This window comes from Mesoplodon mirus (genome assembly GCF_964341445.2).
Source record: "Mesoplodon mirus genome assembly, chromosome: 17".
NCBI lineage: Eukaryota > Metazoa > Chordata > Mammalia > Artiodactyla > Ziphiidae > Mesoplodon > Mesoplodon mirus.
The window spans coordinates 30,150,745-30,174,896 of NC_138993.1; the positions used below are offsets into that span (position 1 = coordinate 30,150,745).

Genomic DNA, 24,152 nt, shown 5'->3' on the forward strand with positions numbered 1-24,152 from the left:
GCCACCCGCAGTCTCCGCCCACGAAGGGGCTTCCTAGTGTGTGGAAACATTTCTTCTTTCACAGCTCCCTCCCAAAGGTGCAGGTCCCACCCCTATTGTTTTGTCTCTGTTTTTCCTTTTTTCTTTTGCCCTACCCAGGTACGTGGGAAGGTGCCTTTTGGGAAGTCTTAGGTCTTCTGTCAGCATTCAGTAGTTGTTCTATAGGAGTTGTTCCACATGTAGATGTATTTCTGATGTATTTGTGGGGAGAAAGGTGATCTCCACATCTTACTCCTCCACCATCTTGAAGATCTCCCCCCTACACTGGTCATTTTGGGGATCACTGTTGTCATCTGGCTTTGGGAGAGGGGAAAGGGAGTGTCAGAACTATATATCTACCATTTATTTTCAGTCTCAAAGTAACTGAATATGGTGGACTATTTGCTTAACAGTATATTGACCCCTCTATACTTCTACCTCCCCTCCATGAATCATGTGGATAAATTTGTAAAACACAAAGCACACCTTGGGGAAACAAGAATACTGCTTCAGACTCAGCTCCCAAACTCATCTATACTCTAGTACAATAATCCAGGTCATTTTAGAAGTGAATAATTGCAGAATATACCCACAGCCTTTCTAACTCTCCTTGGCATGCCCTTGTTTTTTTTTGCCCAGAGAAGTCTTCAAAGAGATCTCCTTCTAGAATACTAGACCAGAAGGGGTGCCAAAGTCCTCCATTAAATATCCTCTACTCTTCTCCTTCTCCCAATCTTTGGTCCCTAAGGATGAGATGGGAACAGTATAGTCACACTTAACTCCATAACCCTTAATGCTCCACAACACTTGGGCTACAAGCTTCATATTTCATTAAGCAATGACTTTCAAACATTTTCTAATTGATGTCGATATTTGGTAAACCAGAACGTGTGTGTGTGTGTGCATGTGTGTTATCAAATTGAAACAAAGCTTTTATAAGCGATCTTGCCTTTACTCTCTCTTTTTCTGTCTTTGTCTATTTCACTTAAAAAATTTTAGTTACAACCAGAAAATTGATTTCAAGATCTATTGATGAGTCTCTACCATGGTTTAGAAAATCACACCATCCTACTACCATAGATCAAGAAGGTTCATAGTTTAGCCCTAATTAGAACAAACTCTACTATATAATAGACCAGCAGATTTAGATCTTGGTTTGTATATGAAATTTAGGGAAATTTTTAAAGATAATTCTTAAAAAATCCTCAACACCTGGCTTTCACAGATATTATCTTGCTAAAAGAGGGAATATAAAAGTATTAAGATCCAGCTTGAGACTCAAAATGTCTATTCCAAGTCAGAGATCTACAAACTTTTTCTTAAAGGTCCAGATGGTAAACATTTTAGGCTTTGTAGGCCATACAATCTCTTTTACAGCTATTCACTTCTGCCCTTGTATCATAAACATAGACATAGACAATATGTAAAAAAAATGACTGACTGTGGCCCCGTATTCTAATAAAATTTCATTTAATAAAATAGGTGGTAGTTTGCCTATTATTGTTCTAAATAAAAGTATCTTAGTTTTTTCTCTCATAATGGTATATTCTCCAGGAGTTGTTGCACATGTAGATGTATTTCTGATGTATTTGTGGGGAGGAAGTTGATCCCCATGTCTTACTCCTCCACCATCTTGAAGGTCTCTCCTCAGTTTATTTTTAAATTATTGTAATATAAGTAATTTTTGTTAGAATTATTTATGGAAAAGTATAGTTTCATATATTTTTCCCACAGCTTTAAATCTTGAAGAAAGCATCTTTTGTTTTACTTATTTCTTTAAAAAAAAATTACATTTTTAAAAATACTCATCTGAGCAAGGCACCCATCTGTTCTTTTGGAACCATGTCCATCTAATTTAAGGTAACTTATTGAAACTTTAGATCTATCTCTAGAGTAGAGTTCTATGAATTTAATGAATAGACTTTGGAGACCAGAATATCATTAAAATATTATAATATTAAAATCTTTTTTAAAAAAATCCATCTTCTGGGACTCCCAAATCCTATTGGTAAACATTGATTACTAAATAATAAGTAAGAGAAGATTAGTTGCATCTGAATTAACTCTGTTTTCTGAGAATGCTAAAAATGATACTGATTCCGTTTACTTGTCTCTAGCAATTGAAAACAAACAAGTGCTAGAAACAAGGTGAACAGTAAGATTTAAACTAGTAAATAGAAATACATCCCAACAGAAATCAGATAGCTGTCAGGAGAGAAAATTAATAAGACGATCTTCCTTCCTTCTTACAAATAGTTCAGCTTAATAGGCATATTTTCATTGACCTTCCTTAATAATTACCACTTTGCTAGGAGAACGACTTGAATTTTAGATGTATTCATCCATGTCATCAAAACTGGTGTCATTATCAGAGATGGGGTTATCTTACACAGGCGATAAAAACATAAGGAAAACATCTCCTCCATAGTAGTATATTTAAATAATTTTGGGTCTGAAACTCACAGAATTATTTAAATTGCTAGAATTTTAAATTTGTCTTTGTAAACCAAACAGTTTTTACTAACTACTGCATGCCAGAGCATAGGTTTCTCACTGCATATAAATCAGGCTTTTTTGGAAGCTGCATTAACCCTTTCAAGAATCTAAAATTACAAGGACTTATTAATTAATTCATATGTTGATGGTAGTTGTCAGATAAAGCATAAAATACAGAGGCAAGTACCTTAAAACAAAAGAGAGAAATTGGCACATTTGACCCAACAATGCAGTAGAATCAAAAAAAAAAAATGCCAAAAGGAGAAACCTAGGAGAGATGAAAGAAATTTAATAGATGCTGAGGTGTAGGTTTTTTAGAATACTCACTGTTTTCATAATTTAAAATTATAAAGAGATGATTATTTAAACATAGATGTTAATTTCAATAACACTGCACCTGGTTTAAAAAATTCCCTTAAGCAGAAAATATTCTGACCTCCATGTTTCTGTGGATATATATCAAGTAGGATTTATTTATTTTATTGAAAATGGTACCATCAATAATAAATAGAGAACTTCAGAATTTTATATAAATATGGTATTTAACAGACAGATCTGATGTTACTTTAAATACTGTGTATCTCATAGCAAAAGAGAGCTATTATGTATAAATTTGTTTAGGTCGTGGGATCATTCTGAAAACTGACGCTACACTCTCATAAATGAATTGAGTAATTTGTAGGGGTGGTCATTCTTATTATAGCTTACCAATAGTATTTGATACCTTTTAAATTTCATCTTCCTTTATATCAATGGTAGCATTCTGTTCAAATTCATAAGTGTGACTATTGAGTGTATTCTCAAGGAATAGAGCATGTAAGAATATACCAGGACCTCAAAGTCTTGATCCTCCAGGGGCATAAGGAAATTGATGAGGCAAACAGATTAAAAAAATAAGAGTCAGGGAACAACTCTTGAGTATATAATGCAATTGGAAAATTGTGGCATAATCTTTGTCCAAAATAGAAATGAGTATTTTGGAGAATATTTTCATTAATTATTTATTCTTCTTGAGATCCAGAATAAATGTTGAAAGGTTTCTGAGATCCAACATCTACCTATCTTATTTGTGGCCATGTTCCTTGCCTGTAGGAGTGTTTATTACTTCTCTTCTAGATACATATAATGATCTTCTTTCTTCCAGACCTTCCCTCTTCTGGCCTTCTAGAATCCTTTAATATTTCTGATACGTGATCATATGCAATATTATAGTTGGTTAATAATAATAGCAAATTTGAGAAAGCAGGATGGGAGATAAAGTAGATGTAGGAAGAAAAAAATAGTTTTCTAATGCAGAACTATAAAATTCAGGATTTATATTGTTAATATACAATATTAGTTGAATCAACATACATTAAGTCTTTCTTTAGTTTAGGAGAAGTGGGGTGAGACACAAGCAGAATGGGGTAGGACTGGAGTTGGAACAATGGTGCCAGAGGTATGACAGGTCCTTTGTGCTCTGTTGGAGATAATCCTGGTTGGAGCCAAAATGCTAGATACCTGTACCAGAAGTAATGCTGATTTGAATACTATTTGCTCTGTGGCCAAGCATTTTTTTAAGCTCATAAATGTTGTTCAGTACCGCTCAGTCAAGCTCCTAAGTATTTCAAGAATCTTCTGAGATGTGCAATACATTGATCAAATACCTATATTAGTGTTCCATTACCCGTTAAATTAAATTCAGTCTTTTATTCAGAGCTTTTCCATTTTCTTTTACATTTTAGCCAGTTTTTCCCATGTTACTTTATTTTTAGGCATTACAATATACGTCTTTGACCTACAAATCTGCTCTCTTATCACCCTGTGAAACACACATTTCTCTGTGGTAATCATTTCACTTTCTAATCTCTTTACCTAGATCACCCTACCCCTGCTATCCACTGTCTGTTGAAACCCTGATCATCTCTTGAATTGCAAATCGAGCACCACTTCTTCTAAAAAGCCTTTCACAATATTACAATCTACACTTTTCTCTGTATTTCTGTTGTTTGACATTCATATAACATAGATCAAAATGTAACTAATCATGAATTATTTCTCTTATGGTGGTTTCAAATCAAGTTTCTAGTTTCTAATGAAACTGTAAACTCCTTGGTAAAGAGATACAGCCTTCCAGACTGGAGAATTTTAGAGATGGTTAAACGTGGGTTCATTTACCACAAACATTTACTTGACACATTCTTTCAAAGATGCCTCTGCTTGAAAACTTCCAATTCATAAAGTTGATGTTTAGCTCATTCTTACCTTATGAATGATTGAGTATTATTCCTTTAACTGCTGAATTACACACATTTACTACTCCCAATGAATTTGTCTTTACTCTGGTGGGGCATTCGAGTTATATTGTTTTCCCATGAGAGGTTATGTCAGAGTCCTTTTCTCAAAAAAACAAAACAAAAAAAAAACTTGTTCCATTTAGTATAGAATTGAGTTGCAGAACCAGTTCTTCTGAGGGTACCTGTTAAGAAAGAGATGGCCCTATTTATCTGTGCCTTCATTTCTAAGCATCTGCTACTGCCCCAGGTGATGGCTGCACCTACAGTATGGGATTGGAGAAGGGTGGCAGCTAAATTTTGAATGTTAATTTCAGAAAATTGTACCACAGGACACAATTATATCTGTGCCATAGGTTCTCAATGCATGGTTTAGATTCTCATTTTTTATTTTTTTCCTGGTGCTTCCATATCAGATTTCCTTATATCCTTTTGCTTTCATTCCTTAATATATGTTTCCATTTAATTTCATTTTTCTTCATCTCAGAGCATTATCTGTGGTTCTCAGTATTTATGCCAGAAAATTCATTCTGGTAGACCTATTATTATGTCCAAAGGGTCACAAACACTTGAAACCATCCCCGAAGGTGTTCAGGTGCATTGAATAGTAAGTGTAAATGCTCCCAGCATTCCAAATACCCAGCTCAATTAGATTCAGTTGAATGTGATATAGGCCAGTTGTTTCTGGTGTCTGAATGAAGTTGTGGCGATACATTCAGAAGCGTTGTGTGATGTAATTTCACGCCAGAGGATTGGTACTTCAAAGCTTCCACGATTTGACTATTTGATAGCATTATAATAACCTCCTCTTCAAAATGTGCTCTCTGCCTATCAAAAGCAGATAGAATGGCATTTCACAACTGAGGTAAATTCTGGAAGCCAGATCAGCAGTACATACGCCTAAAAATATATACATTTCTCTCATAGTATTTTTATTCCATGAACTATGTTTCTAAATTATGATTTCTTATGACCAATTATTAGAAATATTTTAAGTTCCTGGAGTCCAGTACCAAGTGTTTTATCATTATATCACTGCCAACACGTGAACAAGCATACTCATGAAATGAGCATATTGTAACAAGATATGTGATCTTACATTAAAAAATAAAAGAAGCAAAAACATATCCCACATCTGTGTATTTCTATATCAGTTATTTGATTAGTAGAACAGCCTAGATCACTGTGCACAAGTGAGAAACATGGGAAATACAAGGCAATAGATGAAAGATCACTTGGCTAAATAAAGTGATTGTACTCTGATGCCACATTTTCCCTTACCCTTCTCTTTTCTTTCCTGAATAAGGGATACACCAAAGTTATTAAAAATTGTGCTAAAATTAAGCCTGGCAGTCATGTGAATACTAGCAGAAGAAAAAGCATGTGATAAAATTATAACATTAGGATACTTGTTTCTTTTTTTTCCCCAACACAGAGAAAGACATTTGAGACAACTTTCCAATGCTGTCTCTAGAAGTAATATTGAAAGTGAAATTTTTACCCCCTCATAGTCAGAGTGAAATCAGAAGGTTTATTTTTAACTAATATGCTAGTAAATGAGACATAGAAATAAAAAATGGAAATAATTTGAATGAATATAGATTGTCAAAGTGCCATTTATATGGAATGACTCACCCTATCATCATAACAAGTGTAAGGGGTTTATAGGATGGTAAAGGGAAGTAAGTGAATAATCATCAACATTGCCAAAAAAGGAGAGAACTGTATGTGGTAGAAAACTGTCAGTTTGCAGGATGTTATGAATTATGTCAATTTACTGAAGAAACATTTTATTAGAGGTTTGTTGGACTGTATTCTGATGAGATTTCTATTTTAGTATTGGTGTTTTTTTCTCTGATATGTTAGAATATATTTGGATTAATTGTAATTTGCTGTGCTCATAGAGAAGTTTGTGTACATGTGTAAAATTGTGTGTGTGTTTGTGTGTGCACTGAAGAAAGAAAAAGGCAGTGAAGCAAGCTGTGTTTACATCATTAAAACCTTTCAGTAGAAAACTGGCATACACGAACTGTCAGTCTAAGGTCCTGGCTTGTCATTGTTTACTGGTAGATAATCTGTGATGGGCGTCAACTTTAAGTTCTGTAGAGATAATCTCCAAAACATAGGGGCCAGCCACAAATATAGATGGGTGCCAGCTCTCTGCTTTCCCAGACAGTTAATTAGGTGTTATGAAAGCTTACATTGGTGAAAGAAGGTAAAGTAGAAATACGAAAGAAAAGTGAGAACAAATAAAAAATGAACTTCATTTATAGAGCTGTCTACTTGGAAACAACTCCAATTTTAAGGTGCTGTTAGAAACAGGAGCAACCACGACACTAACAGAAGAGCACTATTCCTATTTAAAGCTATTTATAGAGCTGAAATAAAACCATTTTGTTGACAGTCGTAAAGCACAGAAAACTCTCTCAAATAGCCTTCCCCTCAGCCACATCAATTTAGAACTTCCTCACTGATGTTCTGATTAATGGAGTTTTGTTTTCAGATTTCTACGACACAGACATCTATTTCTTCATTATAAAAATTAAATCAGATGCATATTTGAAACTCTTATTCTAGAAATAATATGCATGTTTTCAGATTTACAGATATGTGGGCTCTGGAGGAAACAGGCAATGAAACTAAGGGGAGGAAATCCTTTTATGTTTTCTAATATTTCCCTAAGTGTTAACAAATTAGTTGCTAAGTATCTCTCTTTGGGTTATGTGGTATAGTGCTTTGAAGACAGGGAAAATAAGCTTATCTTTTGATTTGTGATAAATTCCTTCCTGAGAGTGAGACAGACTGTAGTAAAGACATAGATTTACTCTAAAGAAATTTCATGACCTGGCTCCTCGAACTGTGTTTCCTCTGCAGTGAACAGTTCCGAGTCACAACACGCAAGGGTTTTCCCCTGACTTTTCCCAAAATAGCTATGTTCAATAGAGGCCCCTTAATCTTTGTTAAGGGTTTAAATAGTGGTTTGATGGTTTAAATAGTGTTTTGATGGTTTAAATAGTGTTTTGACTTCAAATTTTAATCTTTTACATTGTAATTATTGGCACCTTTTACCCATCTTGAAAAGACTGTGTACTCTTCGTGATGTAGTGACATTACAAGGTTAAAATCACATTGTGGACATTAAGTTCTGGTAACCTTTGTGGAAGATCACTAAAATCCAATAATTTGGGAACAGATAATTTGATGTTTTACCTAAATATTGTTTTTCCTCATATATATGTAACTTTCACAATGCCTGTTCCTTTGAAGGTATATTTTGGCAAAAAATGTTTGCTTGCTTAATATCTTTAAGTTATTAAACAGTATAATCTAGGTTACAAAAAAGAGAGAGAGCTTTCAGATTTCTTGGCTAATATGAATTTGCAGATTTCATACATCTTTATGCCTAAATCAACTTGAATTATATAAAATTCTAAAATCAGTAGTCAAGTTGTTTATCCAGTCAGAGGTTTCACACTCATAGTTGAAGGGCATAGGGAAATATTAAAATGTTGTTTATTGGTGATCTTAAATAAAAAGATTTATACATACATGTAAATTATATACAAGGTTTTATATTCATAAATATATTTATATATATGTTTTATATATATCTGCTATCCTTTATATTACAAATATATAACTTTCCTGTGTGTTTTATTCATTCATCTGTATTTCTCTTATGGTAGTTACTGATTTTTAATTTTCAGGAATGCATTGGACATGCATTTGAGTTTTTAAATTTTGTTTGGACTATTTCCTGGAGAAAGCTCAATTTTATTACACACATGCAAATAAAGATCTATGTGTGTGTGTGTGTGTGTGTGTGTGTGTGTGTGTGCGTGCATGTATAATTTATGGTGGCAGCTGAACTGCAAGTACTTACAGTAATTTGAGTGGCTATATCTTTTGAAAAATATCATATAAATTAAGAAGTAAAATTGAACTAATTATGATGACTGTGTTTAGATCCCTCCCCTTGGGAGCTTTTATAATAGTCAGATGTGACTATAGTAGTATAGAATATGATTCTTAATGTTAAACAAGTATTTAAATTTCTGATTGTCACATGATCCTTCAGGGAATTTTACACTTAAAATATTAGACACTGTAAACTTTCTCTATAGACAGAACTGCTCAGATTTCTAGCTGTCAGACTTCAGAGTTGTTTTCACTTTGCAATATAAATATGCTTATCTCTCAGTTTCTCTCATCTATATACCATTTGGATTATCCCATCTTTCTTGGCAAGGGGTGCAGTCTGTGAAAAGGTTACCATGTTATACTAAGGAAAGGACAAAAATAAGGTAAATAATTTCTTTGTAATCCCAGATTGGTCCAGAAGAAAAAATGAATCTTGGGTCAAGCGTCTCTAAATTTGTTTTCTGTCCAGGATCCCTAAATTTGTTTTTAGATACAAATATCTAATCTATGCAAATAGTGGCTGACTGTGTAATTTTCTTCTTTTTCATTTTTATAGTTCATAATTCAACATATCTGTTCCGGGATTCATTTTCCCTAAGGTACAGAAAGAAGCTAGTATTTACCTTTATAGTCCTAGGGATTGAGAAAATCCTCCACACTATTATCCTTTATTATACACACTTAGTTTATGGAGTGGATTATTAAAAATATAATAGAAGGTGCACATAGCAGAAATCCTCCCAATACGACTCCCCTTCCTTTAAGCCCCTCCTCCTTCCCTCCTTCCCTCTCTCCCCTCACTTTGCTTTTCTTCTTCCCTCTCTTTTTCTTTCATTTTTTCAATTTTGTCTACGTTTTTGGTCTAGCTAGTAATTCATTATGTACTACCTATGTCTCTTTTATGTGTCTACCTAGTCATCTATTTATTTATGTCACTTCAGAAATAATTCTACTCTCTCAAAAATTCTTATTTGACCCTTGGCAGTTATAGTTCATTTTATGTTCTTAGTTTCTGCAGCTTGTACTGAAGGGTCCATTTGATTTTCTTCACTGTCTGTGAACTGCTGCTGTCAAAATTACAGTCTAATCACAAGGTGAACAGCATATACTGTGTCATAATCAATACTCAAAATTTGCTCCCTAGGATGTGACATGAAGTCAAGTTAAAAAAGCTGCAGAGTTTCAGCAGTGAAGTGCAAACAATAATTTTATGTTGATGGTTTCAAATTCAAGGTCAATTTACACTTTCATAAATCTGCATTATTCTGTCCTGTTCACTCTATTCTTAAATTCATATTGAATTCATTCAAAGCTGGGCTATCGAAATTGCTGAAACTGAGGCCAGTCAATATTGAAAAATAAAATTATGTTAGTGTCTTTCAAAGAGTGTGTATGAGTTGTAAATGAAGTTTTTAAAAATCACAAATCTAAAAGATACAAAAATATTACCAAGTGAAATGGATAGTAAAGTTTTCTACTGTATTTTTGAAGGATAAGATTAGTTGAATGAAATGATATGTATTATTTTTTTCTAACACTTACTGACACAGGCATAATATTGAAGATTCACTTTCAGAATAGGTAATGAAAACAGATACCTGATATTAAACTTTCCTGATATCCTGTTGTTTAAATTCTGCTCTACTTTAAATCTGCACAGGGAGGCTTCAAGAAAATTTTAAATGCCTAGATTCTTCTGCTTCTGTTTGTTTCCATCTGTCTGACAACCTTTCAAATCATAGACAGTATTTGAGTCTGAGTAGATAGTTCAGTTTGAGACTACATTTCAGCATTCTTGCCTGCATTACATAATAAACTTAACATATTTTATTCACTCCTAGGTAAATATATGTTTAAAAGCAAGACAAAATTAAAATAGAGAGAAGCCACCTAGATACTTCGTTTTAACATTTCAAGTGTGAATAATGATACATGCTATGAAATACCACAGAATTTTTGTTCTGTCAAAACACCATTTTGATTCTTTTCTAAAAGAGTTTAGTTTCATAGGAAATTATTTTATCCTAAAACCTTTTGAGATAATTAAGGTGTGGTTTATTTTTTTTTTTTTCTTTTTGGATAAGGAATTTTTTGTGTGCTTCAAGTACAAAATCAGATTTTGTACATGACCTTGAAAAGTAACTGTATAAATTTATCAGCACTATTAAATTTGCTGCTTTTTCCCTTGCACACAGGACACTATACATTATGGAGATCATCTCGCACCAATTAAATGCCAATCCCAAGCGTTCCCAAATGAGTAGGGAATTATATTCCCATCACATAGAGTTAAACTGTAAATATCCTCTCCTGAAAAAAATGTCCCTGATTTAAAAAGGATCATTAAACATAAGGAAGACAACGATTTGTAAATGAAAGGGTCAACTAGGAAGATGTAGTTCAAAGTTATCTTTTAAAATACTGAGTTCATGGACATATACAGTTTTGTCATAATGAAGGAATTTTCTTTCATATTTTCTTGTTCAGCATCTTTGAAATAGTGATCGTTAAACAGTACTTTATTTAGATTATCTTCATGCTTATCACAAAAGAGAGAAGCAAACATTCTTACAGAAATCATTATCATTTAGAATTGAAATCATGATTTGCCATTCATTCTGAACTATATCTGTTGAAAAAATACATTTTCACCTACTTACACCAAAAACAAAAAGCTGAAGTGAAGAAAACTGATTACATGATCCACAAGCAAATCTACTACAATAACAATGTGCACTTTTTGACAAGCTTATTCATAACACGTTCAGATAGAAAATTCCATTTGCTACTCTTCAGTAGGAAAAGCAGGCTTTTAAAGGAAAACTTTATTTCATGACTGTCACCAAAATAACAATTACAAGCAAAATAGGGATAAAACATTTAAAAAAAATAGCAGCTTAGGACTAGTTATGGAAGTTTGTGATTCAGTTTTTGCACTGTTATTTGATTTCAAAAATTAAACCTGGTAATCCTTTTTGAAGTTCCCTGTTTCCAGGATGGGTTATACAGAACAAAGACTAACTGATATCCCCAGATTAGTTCACAGTGATATTCTACTCTACTTAGAATGATTCTCCAGTGGCCACTTTTTACTTCTTCCCAGGCTATGGGAATTCGTTAATACCTAGAGAATAGACTTAAATAAAACCGTTGTCTCAACCAGCAGGTTTATGCAACCATCCTGAAATGTTTTAATTATTGTTTTCTTTTCCTTTTTAATTTAGAGACCAGCGGTCAAGCAAACCCAGGGAGAGCTGATCGCAGCCTTTGTAGAACTGTAAAGGCAACCCTAATGATTGGATTTGCTGTCCTCTCTTTTGTTTTGCAGAACCAGAAGAGTGTGTTAATTGCACAGATGAATGCCGAGTGCTTGGTCATTCTGACAGGTGTTGGATGCCACAGTTCCCTGCAACCAATCAGGCTGAAAACGCAGATTACCGCACAAATCTCTTTGTACCCACAGTTGAAGCTAATGTTGAGACTGAGACTTACGAAACTGTGAATCCCACTGGGAAAAAGACTTTTTGTACATTTGGAAAAGACAAGCGAGAGCACACGATTCTCATTGCCAATGTGAAACCTTATTTAAAAGCCAAACGTGCCCTGAGCCCTCTCCTCCAAGAGGTCCCCTCAGCATCAAGCAGCCCAACCAAGGCATGCATCGAGCCTTGCACCTCAACGAAAGGCTCCCTGGATGGTTGTGAAGCAAAGCCAGGAGCTCTGGCCGAGGCGAGCAGCCAGTACTTGCCCACTAACAGTCAGTATCTGTCCCCTAGCAAGCAACTGAGAGACCCTCCCTTCCTGGCTTCTGACCAGATGGCAAGGGTCTTCGCCGATGTGCATTCAAGAGCCAGCCGGGATTCCAGTGAGATGGGTGCTGTCCTGGAGCAGCTTGACCACTCCAACAGGGATCTGGCCAGAGAGCCAGTGGATGCAGAGGAAGTCGTGAGAGAAATCGACAAGCTTCTGCAGGACTGCCGGGGAAATGACCCTGTGGCTGTGAGAAAGTGAAAAAAAAAAAAAAAAAAAAAGCATTGGCATTTTCTTCTCTCTTCTGTTGATTTAAAAATGACCCCTCCTGGTGAAAACCCCATTTTACAGGGATAAAGAAAGACCGATGCTGCTTTAAGGCTTTTAGTGAACATCTGAAGTGCCCACAAGTATGTTCTTTTCACTGCTGTTTCTTTTTCAGAAATAACAATGGTTTTGTTTTGACCAAACTTATATTAAGACAGAATTAACGATGTTCAAAGAGAAAAGAAAAACAGAGAAGAAAAAGGAGAGAAGAAAAAGGAGAGAAGAAAAAGGAGGATGAGGAGGCGAGTTACCTTGTGACAATCTGTTAGGAAGGTATGCAGTGTGAGAATGGAAGTTGTTTTCTCATTGCCCTAAGACTGTCCTCCGTGATTTATTCTGACGTAACTGTTTACCTATAAATCCCATAAAAAGCAGGGTCATAATTTGTGATCTGTGGTAGAATTTCTAGCAGTCACCACAGGCTTCTACTGAAAGTCCTGAAAAGACCTTGCAGTAGTCCAAGCTACACCAAACATTAACACATATTTGTGGTAAACATTTCTGTATAAAGTTACCTGCCACACATAGAAACACGGAAAACATTCCATATCATTAGTCAAAAAAAAAAAATTAAAAACTGACTCATTTGTAAAACAACTCATATCGTATAAAAGTTCAATGTAAAAAGGTATAGTCCATTTTGTCCTGCACACACGTAGACTAATTCACTTCATGAAAGGAGAAGAAAATTTAAAGGTTTAAAATGCCTCTTTAGCATTTTAGTGTCCAACAAACGTATAAATAATGATGGATATGTTTTAAATTTGACCTATAAAAGTTCTGAAAAATAGTTACCATTGAGTAATGATATTCAGAGACAATTAACATGAATGATATGTTTTATTCATTTGTGGACACTAAAATAGCTCAGGAAAGCAAAAACGTCTTAGACATACACAAATCACATGACCATTTAAATGTGCAAATGTAAGAAGATTCAATGTGTTTACATCAAATGACATATTTTTATTGATTTATTGCAGATTCAGTGCATATGAGCCAAATTGTTGAGTGTATAAGAGCTATATTGTGTATTTTATTAAATTAATATATAGTTGTGTTGCAAAAATATTTGGGCTTATATTGTAAATGGCAAGTGTTGCCTTGGTAGCTGTCGAACTCTATGAGTTTTGTTTTTTCCTGCTTCCATTTCCCCATGGAGTGTTGGAAGCAGTGCCTCAGAGCAAAGTCTCTTGTTTAATGTAGAGTCTACCAAGTACTACAGTACATAATCTGTTCAAAATGTGTTTGAGTGAGCTGATGGAGATAACTGAAAGGTCAAAAAATACATCTGTCAGTCATGGCTATGTGCAAGTCCTTCGTGGGAGCGTTTATTAAAGTCATGCTAAATTACAAGAATTACATTTGTACCAATACCTGAAACTTCTTCATGTTTTTTTAATAGCATAGAGCTGCTGCCTATGTAGATATCATATTGTTGATTTGTTCTCAAAAGTATCTTAAGTGGTTCAAGATGTGTGTTCCCATTATATTTCAAAACCATGCAAAATGCTTTAATGCATGTGTGGTACCACCACTGGTTACTTGCATTGTATAGTGTTTTACAAGAGGTCTGGGTCTTAACAAAAAGTTTGCCTTTTTTTCCCACACTCTTCTGTCTCTTTTTATTGGTGTCCCTTGAGAACAGTACACCGTCTATTCCTTCATTTTGTTGCACCTTTCCTTGTGACATTTAACATGTTTCAAACTTACTTCCATATGAGGCTAGGAAACCTCGAATTTCAGGAATTGGGAAAAATAAAATCAGCACTTGCAGAAGTAGCAGTAGATGGGAAAATGCCTTGATTGACATTTTCCTTCAGCGTTTAAATTTTTTTTGCATTTTACAGCTTCATGACAAACAGTTTCCAGCCCATACCTTAGAAAATGTGGTGCTGAGTTAAATAAAGGCTGTTTGTGCATGGGAGCAGAAAAATGCATTATTTGCAAACTGGTGGAGAATTCTGTGCCTTCTTTCCTGGCCACCAAGCCAGTGTAGAAACAACATAAATGTCATAAAATCCTTATATTAAAAATAAAAACAAAAGCAAAAACAAACACTGAAGTGAGTTCAGTTTGTAATTTTAAACCTCAAAAAATCCAACGGAAAATATTTCCATCAAATGTTGTCAAGATTTTAGACTGCACCTCGTTTGCAAAACTGCTTTGAAAGGGAAGAATGGACAACTCCCATCAGCCTTATTCTCTTGAGAACTGTATTTGGTTCCCAGTAACAGCCTTTCCAAAGCTCTACTCTTGGTTTTTATTATTTGTAAATGTTTAAGTCAGAAAAGAAGGGATCTTGTACATGTGAAACCTAATTGACTCTCTATATTTTGGACAATTTATGTATATTAAATGTGTTGTCTCTATTATATGATGTTATTTTTTTTTGCCAGGAGACTACAGGTTGATTTAGCTTGATAGCTGAAATTTGATGGAAAATTGATTTCCATTTAGTCTTACCAAGTGTTGCCTCTCTCTTACTAGACAGATAGCCAAGTAGTAAAATCTAAGGCAGTATGTAAATGAAATCAACAAAGAGAGTAGGATTTATTTTTAAAACATTCTTAATGCTGAGTAACCAGTTGTTCAATTTATTATATGTGTCTGAAGACATTAAAACACTCTCAGATTCTAAGAATTGTTTGTGCCAATGTGTGAGGGATTACCTTTAGGCTCTCTGTCACCAGTGATTTACTAGTGTTAGCTGTTTAACACATTATCTGTATTTAGTAGTGATTATTTATTTACAAGTTGGTGGTAATTCAGCAGTCAGGACTCTAAGTTTTATAGTTGAGTTGAGGGAATCTTGCTTTTATTAATTTGGCTGTCAACTGCCTTTACCACAGACCTCTGGTGCTCAGCTTCCATGGAAGTCTACGAGATACCAAAATTACCCCTTTGGAGAGCAACTTTCTCTAAGGGGTGATGCATGATCAAACAGTGATATTTCAAGGTGTTTTTATCACAATTCAGAATGTGAAAAAATTATCTTAATTCACATCCTCCAATTACTAACCCCTCAAAAAAATCCCACACATTCAAATTGAATAATAATATTGAATGATTTGTCTTTTAGGTCCCTAAATAACTGAAGTCAAGCACAGAAAAATAATTTATAGAAATTTTCATAAGAAAGTTAAAGTTCTAAAAATTGTTTACTGATGAACTAAAAAATATATCAGTAACAACAGTTTTTTCATTAAATGTTAATGATGAAAGATCTTTTCATCAAAATTAAAAGTAGTGAGAATCAGTTAGTTATACCTATAGGAAAATAAACATTAAAGAAACATATCATGCAATTTCAAAGAATGCTTTCATATTATTTCTTAACCTGACATACTTATCCTTACTGCAGGCAATATGCAAATATTGGCTCACTACTCTGTAAATTAATTGAATTCCGGTTTGGAAAATTGACTTGTTTTGTTTTTCTAAGTTAGTTGAGATCTTGTAAAACATGACTTCGCTTTAACGGATCTAGGTATTGCTCAATTTAAAAAATGACACCATAAAAAAAGTCATGTAGTAATAGAGCAGTATGCTTTATTACCACCAGGTTAAAAGCTGTTTGTTGCCTAATGGACTAGAAGTTGCTGAGGTCAACAAGTAGACTGAGATTTGGCATAATATATGCCCACTCATTACTGCCTAATTATATTCTTTTGACAACACGCAGCATTTATCGGAGCACTAATTCAAATGAGAGTTTTGGCTATCAAGATGTGTTGATTCGAAACATAATTGAATGAGACCTGAATAAAGTCTGACTTTCCTGGCCCCAGTGTTTTGCAGGTTGGCTATTCTCATTTATCAGTCCCATCACTCCATAAGGTTCTTAGCTGCACCAAGTGATTGGTGAACAAGAATAACAACAACAAAGCAGCATACATTGTATGGATTTATCTCAATGCTATTGTTTAATGGCTGTGTTTAATGTGACCTATCTGGAAAATGAGGACTCTGAATAAAAAGCTATTACTAATAGTGGTGTTGCCTTCCCTTGAATTCATTAATACACTGCATACTTCAGGGACCCTGATCATAATTATTTTGGAAAGCAACTGTGGCATCACGACTGTTTGTGCTCTAGTTCTTTATTTGCCAGTAAAATAAACTTTTGGAAAAATTTATTTAACAATACTGTCACTAGGTCCTCAGTAGGAATGGGTTACCTGGCTTTCAGATAGCTTAGAGAAGTTGGTTAATCAGATAATTACCATGGAGTCATAGCCTAATGATAGTAGTGGCTTTTCATATTTATGATTGGTTTGAAGATAATTTTGTACAAGACCCTAAAGGATTTCAGAAAAATAATTTTTACCTCTCATAAGCTTACATGACTAATGAAACGGCATATTTATAAATGGCATTTTAAAGTAAGTACGTGTTTATTGTGGCATCTTAAAATAATAAGCCCCTCTTTCTCCCCATTCAACAAACGTTTATTGAATTCCTTCTGTTTATTTTCCCTGGGCTATTACGCTCAGGAGTAAACAGTAAACAAGGAATGGTGCCTGGGTCACAGTCTGGAGGGAGAACCAAAGAGGTAAGTTCTAATACACATTACTCTTGCTTGTTTGCATTTTCCTTCAGCTACTCCACACACCCCATATGTCTGTCATCTCACACTCAGTGAGCGGCACCTCCTAAATTACAAACCAACATAATATTCTGCCCCTGTCAATCTGATCATTTTTCTTTTAATTTTACTTTCCTTCTGACAATATAAATTAAATCAAGAAGAGCACATTGTTTTTCCATATTTAAGAAGATCTTTATGGTTTACACTTATTGGGATATACTAAATGGCTTATCTATTCTTTATTTTGCTCATTTATTTGTTACCATGTCTTTCTTTTTCATTGAGCACCACTGAGGAATCAGGTTGCGTTCCAGGATCTCCAGGGAAAAAGAACTAAGCCAATTACATTTTATCCTCAGAGAATTTATAGCTTGTGCCTAGGTGATATATGCTAACATAGAAATTGACTTTATATTGCCTGGATACTGTTATCTTTTTATGAAAAAAATAATTTAACTTTTAAGAAGAGAAAAACAATATGCCTACCATGACATTCATTGCTTTCAAGTGTGAGAGTCAAACAAGCTGTTAATTGACTCACCAGAACCATCTGACCAGGGCTGAGAGAATAGGGAGTCATGCAAATGAACAACCCTACCTGGCCAGGCTGCGATGAGGATGAAGTCATGAGTGGAACATGTATCACAGGCTTACTCCATGTCAGTGAACTATTAAATCCCCTCAAATTATGGTATTTTTAAAAATAGATATGCTCAAAAATACAATTATTTGACAATCACAGAGAACAATCATTTGTAGGATATGAAGAGAACAAATTCTTGAACATCACTATAGCATCAATACAGCACAGAGAAATAGATCATTAAGTTGATGGGCCATCTTCAAACTCTTTATTCAATCCTTTTGGAGATGGTTGCACATGGTTCACCAAGGAAATATATCATTTTCTGTTCATGTTAGACATTAATAATGCTGGATAATCCACTATACACTAGGGATTAAATTCTCAATATTTATAAAAGAGGGTGCAACTTCTTTCATTGTTCCCCCTTTTTAATATTTCAGAAAGTTATCAAAAAGTAACAGTTTTTTTCAAACTATTTTAGATGTTAATGAGTATCTTATGTACAAAGATTGATTAAAGGAGGGAAAATTTTAGTGAGATTTTACAAATTCTGTATCACGCAGGCTGACCTCCCCCATTAGATGGAATAAGTGTTCTATTTTTGATCTTACAAATGAGACATTTCACTTTGAGAGGAACAACTTATAAGTGATCTATAACATTCTAATGAACTATATTTTGATTGTGATATATATTTCAAAATCTAGTTTCCTGAAGTTACAATACTCAGTCAAGTTGCTTCATAATACTTTTCAAAGATTGTCAATTGTGAAGAAACAGAATCAAGTTTGGAACCCTCTTTTTGTTCAAGTTACACAGATTATCATGATATTTTGTATAAAATATTGGTGTTCAACACTGCTTATATAAAAATTGTTCTTATTTCCCTAAGGGTTTATAGCATCAGGCAGGCCAAATACAAGAATAATTACACAAGCCTAAATTAATACTGATAAATTCTGTTTATAGAGAATTTTCCAATTCCCAGAGAACTTTCACAAATTTACAAGGCATTACAGAATTAAGGATTCTGAAGCTCAAGGAGGTCAATGGACTTTTATCCAAGGGCAATGAGCTTGGAAGCCTTAAGCCCACACTTGAACTTAATGACCAGTTCTTCTATTTGTTCCAGATTTTATGAATTCTGCAATCTTGCCCTATCTAATATCTTATCTTTCTAATATCTTAAATTTTTCATCCCTAAAACATTAAATTATGCCAGTAATGTGCCTTCCCCTAAAGGGGAAGTTTAAAAACTGACTCTCACATTGTATAATTTAGATCCCCTCTATGTTAATAGTTCATAACAACATTAAATAATTTGAAAATAGAGAATAAAGATTGTAGTCTCCAAGAAAAGGAAAAGACATCACAAGAATTGAGCCTCTAAGATAGTCCTCAATTTTTTACTGTCATTTATAAAAATGTTTCACAGCACTGATGGTATGATCTCCAAAATATTCTGAAATGATATTATGGAAGATTTGTTTTTCCATGAACTTGGTATATTCTCACCTGGAAGAAATCCATAGACTTTATTTAATTCCTTTATATTATGAAATTTTGCATATATTAAATTAATAAGATTATTCATTGGCTTCTTTACATAAACTCTAATAATATTGAAAGGACATTTAAATATTACATTCATATATATATGGATTCATATGCACATATAGATGTGTGAGAGTCAAATCATTTCAAAAGCCAGTATCACAAAATAAAAGACAGAATTTGAGTATTAACATTGTGGCTGGGCTTCCCTGGTGGCGCAGTGGTTGAGAGTCTGCCTGCTGATGCAGGGACCACGGGTTCGTGCCCTGGTCCGGGAAGATCCCACATGCCGTGGAGCGGCTAGGCCCGTGAGCCATGGCCGCTGGGCCTGCGCGTCTGGAGCCTGTGCTCCGCAACGGGAGAGGCCACAACAGTGAGAGGTCCGCGTACGGCAAAAAAAAAAAAAAAAAAAAAAAAAAAAAAAAAAAAAAAAAATGTGGCTAAGGGATAAAAAAACATGTTGTTTTATTTATGACTTACCTCATCCTCATTTGATGAAATATTATACCACTGCCATCTTCAATGATCTGATGAAAAAGAGAGATAGCAATTGCTATCATTTTCAGGCGGTTAATCAAAAGTGAAATGTTCTGATTCTTCCTGAATTTTGCTTACTCATACATTTTTAAATATCTCTCTTTCCAATATACAGAAAACTGACTTGACTTTCAAGAGGTCCAGAAATAAATTTTAATGTACCTTTAGCACTATTTTATGTTTTGAAAATTTTAATTCAAATAGATGATATGAGATATTCATTCATTCATTTTATTGATCGGCTGAATATCTCAACACTATCGCTTTAGCAATATTAAATCATATTTTGATATTATTCCTCCTTACTTTTGCAGTTGAAAGACAATGTCTTCAATATAATAATTTGCTTTGATGTAAGATTTTTGAATTTTTATTTTATTATTTCCATTATAAATCATATATATAATATATATATATATATATCTTTATAGCATTGATTTTTATAATAGTATTTACTGACTTGCATGTGACTAGTCTCTTATTCTCATCTTAATTTCATAATTTTATTTCAACATCAACTATTATATAGTCTTTCTCATCTATTTGTTTTTCCATTAGATATGTTCATATAGATATAAGTATTTTCCATATGTCTTCATATTTATGGATCATTTATGGAGGTAGTGATGTTTCACCCAATAGTCTCATCAAAATGTTCAAACTGCTTTTATTAACCTATAGAAAAATTAGCTATTTTTTAGATGTAACCTACATGGAGTGTTAAAATTGACAAAATGCATAATAGAATATAACAGTATAAACAATGGTAAATAAGTTAGGATGCAGGGTCTTAGTTAAAATCTTTATGCAAGAGTGCCTAGCTACTTCATTGAAAAGTTGAAAAAGTGAGAGAAAGTGAATTATCTTACTCTATTATTAGTAATTCCTATATGTTAAGAAATTCTCATTTTAAAAGCTCATCATGTGAAATGTTTGGCTTTGACTGAAGATAAGAAAAGACCCTTACTTCTGAGATGTGCTTATGGTTTCTCAATCTGCCTTTTTTCCCAAAACACCTCAAAAATTCAAATATTGTATGTATTTCATCATTTCTTTCATTTTGGATAACTACTAAAATTTAATCTGTGTTCATAATGCAAAGGAGAAAAGGAAATAAATGAATGGGTCAAAAGTGACCTCTCTGGTGATTTTCCTTCCTGAGAATGTGACATTTCAATTCAATTCAACATTAATTTATGGAGCATGTATAGTGTTTTTGAATACAATGGAGCATACAGATATTCACAAAATGCAGTCTCTGTCTCTATAGAATTTAAAGTATACTGGGAAATGAAGTTATTTACACAAACACAGTTTGTAGTTGGTACTGTGAAAGAAGTACAAGTTGCAGTGGGTAAAAACTGAGAGTGACAGAGAGAGAGAGCAAGTACTCTCAGCAGAGGAAATGAGAGGTGGGGAGGGAATCAGTAACAGCTTCTTGGGGAAGGCAGCATTTGAATTGAGCATTTAAGGTGGGACAGGATTTTGGCAGCGGAGATGTACAGGAAATGCATTCTGGAAGAAGAGAGAGGAAGTGTTTGCAAAAACATTTAAATAAAGTCAAAGTATTTTCTGATTAGAAAGCTAGAAAGGATTGGGAAGGTGGGTTAGGTCAAGATGGGGATTGCACTGAATGCTGAGTTTATGACGTGTCATGTGAATTTCTATTCCAAGGAAAAAGAAACTTGAGGATACCTGAATTAGGCTCACCAGCTGGGAGAGCTCTGTGAAAGACTTGCCAAGCTGAATGTGAATTCAGGAAAATAACACTAGGACAGCTTGCTGCTGCCTGGTGATCCATTCTTTATAAGATGCTGCCTAATAGCACCTTGTTCTTGGGTCGGGTCCAACCATCTAGGGGCAATGCCAACTTTGCTGAATCTTGCAATTCTCAGCTTCAGACCCTCAGCAGAGTATTTATGTGTATGTCTCCAACTTCCCAGAAATAATTCTTCCTTTGAAATCTGTAATCATGTTTGAAGCTTTCGGAAGCAAAGAGAGACAAAAGAGAAAGGGGAAGACCAAGTGCATGGGTGATTTTCATCCCATGGAAGAGTGGCTTTTTAACATTCCCAGATTTTCCAGTCTGGTATCTGTGTGAATTCTGTTAGGCAGAATAATTCTATTTCTAAATATTTTTGTCTGAGTCCACTCATCCAGGGCCCTCCAGGCTGATATAGGTGTACTATCTTAATGCTTCTATAATGTTCCATTCCTATCAGAGAGGAGCTTTAAATTATTGATTATTTAGGCACTGAAATAAGGAGTAATGGCCTTAGATTAGTGGTTCCCAACTGGGGGCTGTTGTGCCCCGCAGGGATATCTGGCAGTATATAGAGGCAATTTGGGTTGTTAAGAGGTGGGGGAGTTGGGTTGCTACTGGCATCTGTAGCAACTAAACACCCTGCAGTACACAATACAGTGCTCCCCTCAACTAACAAAGATTTATTGTGTCAAAAATATCACTAATGTCCAGGTTGAGAAATTCTGCCTTAGAAAGGAGGTGTTTAGGAAAAGAACAGTGAACAACCTTAGGTTTTGGGTAATGGACATTGACTATTAAATGGATTGACATGTTTTCTTCCTGAGTTTTGAGAAGAGTTCTGGAAATTCTCCTAACTTACTTAGCATAAGGACTTATTTCCAATTTCTTGTGCATATATTCTGCTCTGGAGATTGGCAGGCCAGTATCTCTTGCAGCTGGGAGTATTATCTCATACTGTAATCAGTACCAGTAACACATATATTGGAAGAATCTCCATGGAATGGAAAGGTGTTGCTTGGGATGGCTGTTTACTCCTCCTGAAGCAGTGAAAGCTGATTTCCTAAGCAGGAAAGGTAAAACAAAATTCCTCAGCTGTAAAGGGAGGGAAGAGTCTGCCTCTGGGACTATCTCAAAGGTCTGGTCTACTGTTGCCTTAGAGATCAAATGATGTGATCAATTTATCTTTCAACCTCAAGTCACCTGTCTTTAATGTGTATGTGAAATCTGTCTCTCCCGTGACATTGGGACTTTGTGGGGCGAGGTATTAAAAAATGTGATGGTGGTAGGAGGTGTCAGATCAAGGAATGGCAATGTTTAAACAGAAGCTAGGTGACCATAACTATGTCTGGATGCTGTAGAATGAATGCCTCTATTGATTTCTTAGGCATCTTCCTACCTGAATCTTTCAAAGTAATATGTGGAATGCCAAAAATTTCAGATTGACTTTTGAAATGAGGTGAGGGGAAGGTGAGTGCAAATGGTTTCTTAAAAGTTTTATTTCTCTTGACACATATTCTGTTTTACCATCTGTAAGGCAGGGTGGGCGGTTCCAATGCACATTTTATGAATTTGAACTTGAAATGACTCTGGTTTAAAAATAATAATGGTAATGTGTTAAAAGGGTGACAGGAACTCCAGTGGCAAAGTTGAAAGTCTGCACATTGACAGGATAATTAATATAAACAGTACTTACCATAGCCAATCCATACATGAGATTTTATTTGGTACAACTTGGCTAAATATGCACTAAGTGTGTTAAAACGAAAGTTAGTATACACTGTAGTGAATGCTGGTGTTACTAACAGGCCAGGAACATGTTGAAAAGCACTCGAGGGGTGAGAGAAAACCATAACCTCAGCCTCTGAGGTGTTATTTCCAGTGAGATTCAGTCACCCTCACCCCAGCACATACAGAAACTTGCTGGGTTTTATTTATGCTGGGATCTTTCTATATTAAAAAATATATATATATAATCACTGAAATACTACTACTGTTCAAGTTAGTTTACTTTCTAATGGTTTATTTGCATAGTGGAATTTGCATTTTATTTCACAGCAAATGTTATGACTCCACCTGCCCTATTTTAGATGAAACATCAAAACAAGAGAGAAATAGAAACAGTTAAAGAAAAGAATGAATATAAGAAACTTCTCACCCACCCATCCTCACTTAGCAATACCGAACGCAGCAGTCTGGAGAGCATGAAAGACCCCGGCGCTTTCGACCCTCGTGACTAGCGCACTGACTTTCTGTTTCAATCTTCTCTCTTCCTTTGTCTTTACAGTGCTTGCAGTTCAATAAAGGTAATTTCCACAGGTGATATTGAGCCCTACA

At 34.6% G+C, this 24,152-nt stretch overlaps 1 protein-coding gene across 1 annotated transcript in view; it reads left to right on the forward strand.

Annotated features, from left to right (window-relative positions):
* Window positions 1-16,778, forward strand: part of PCDH17 (protocadherin 17) — a 105,240-nt gene extending 88,462 nt beyond the window's left edge. The window contains exon 4 of the mRNA XM_082602287.1: window positions 12,037-16,778. Within this exon, the coding sequence (XP_082458413.1) occupies window positions 12,037-12,719 (683 nt within the window). The 3' untranslated portion in view covers window positions 12,720-16,778. The remainder of the gene's footprint in view (window positions 1-12,036) is intronic.
* The last annotated feature ends 7,374 nt before the right edge of the window (window positions 16,779-24,152 follow it).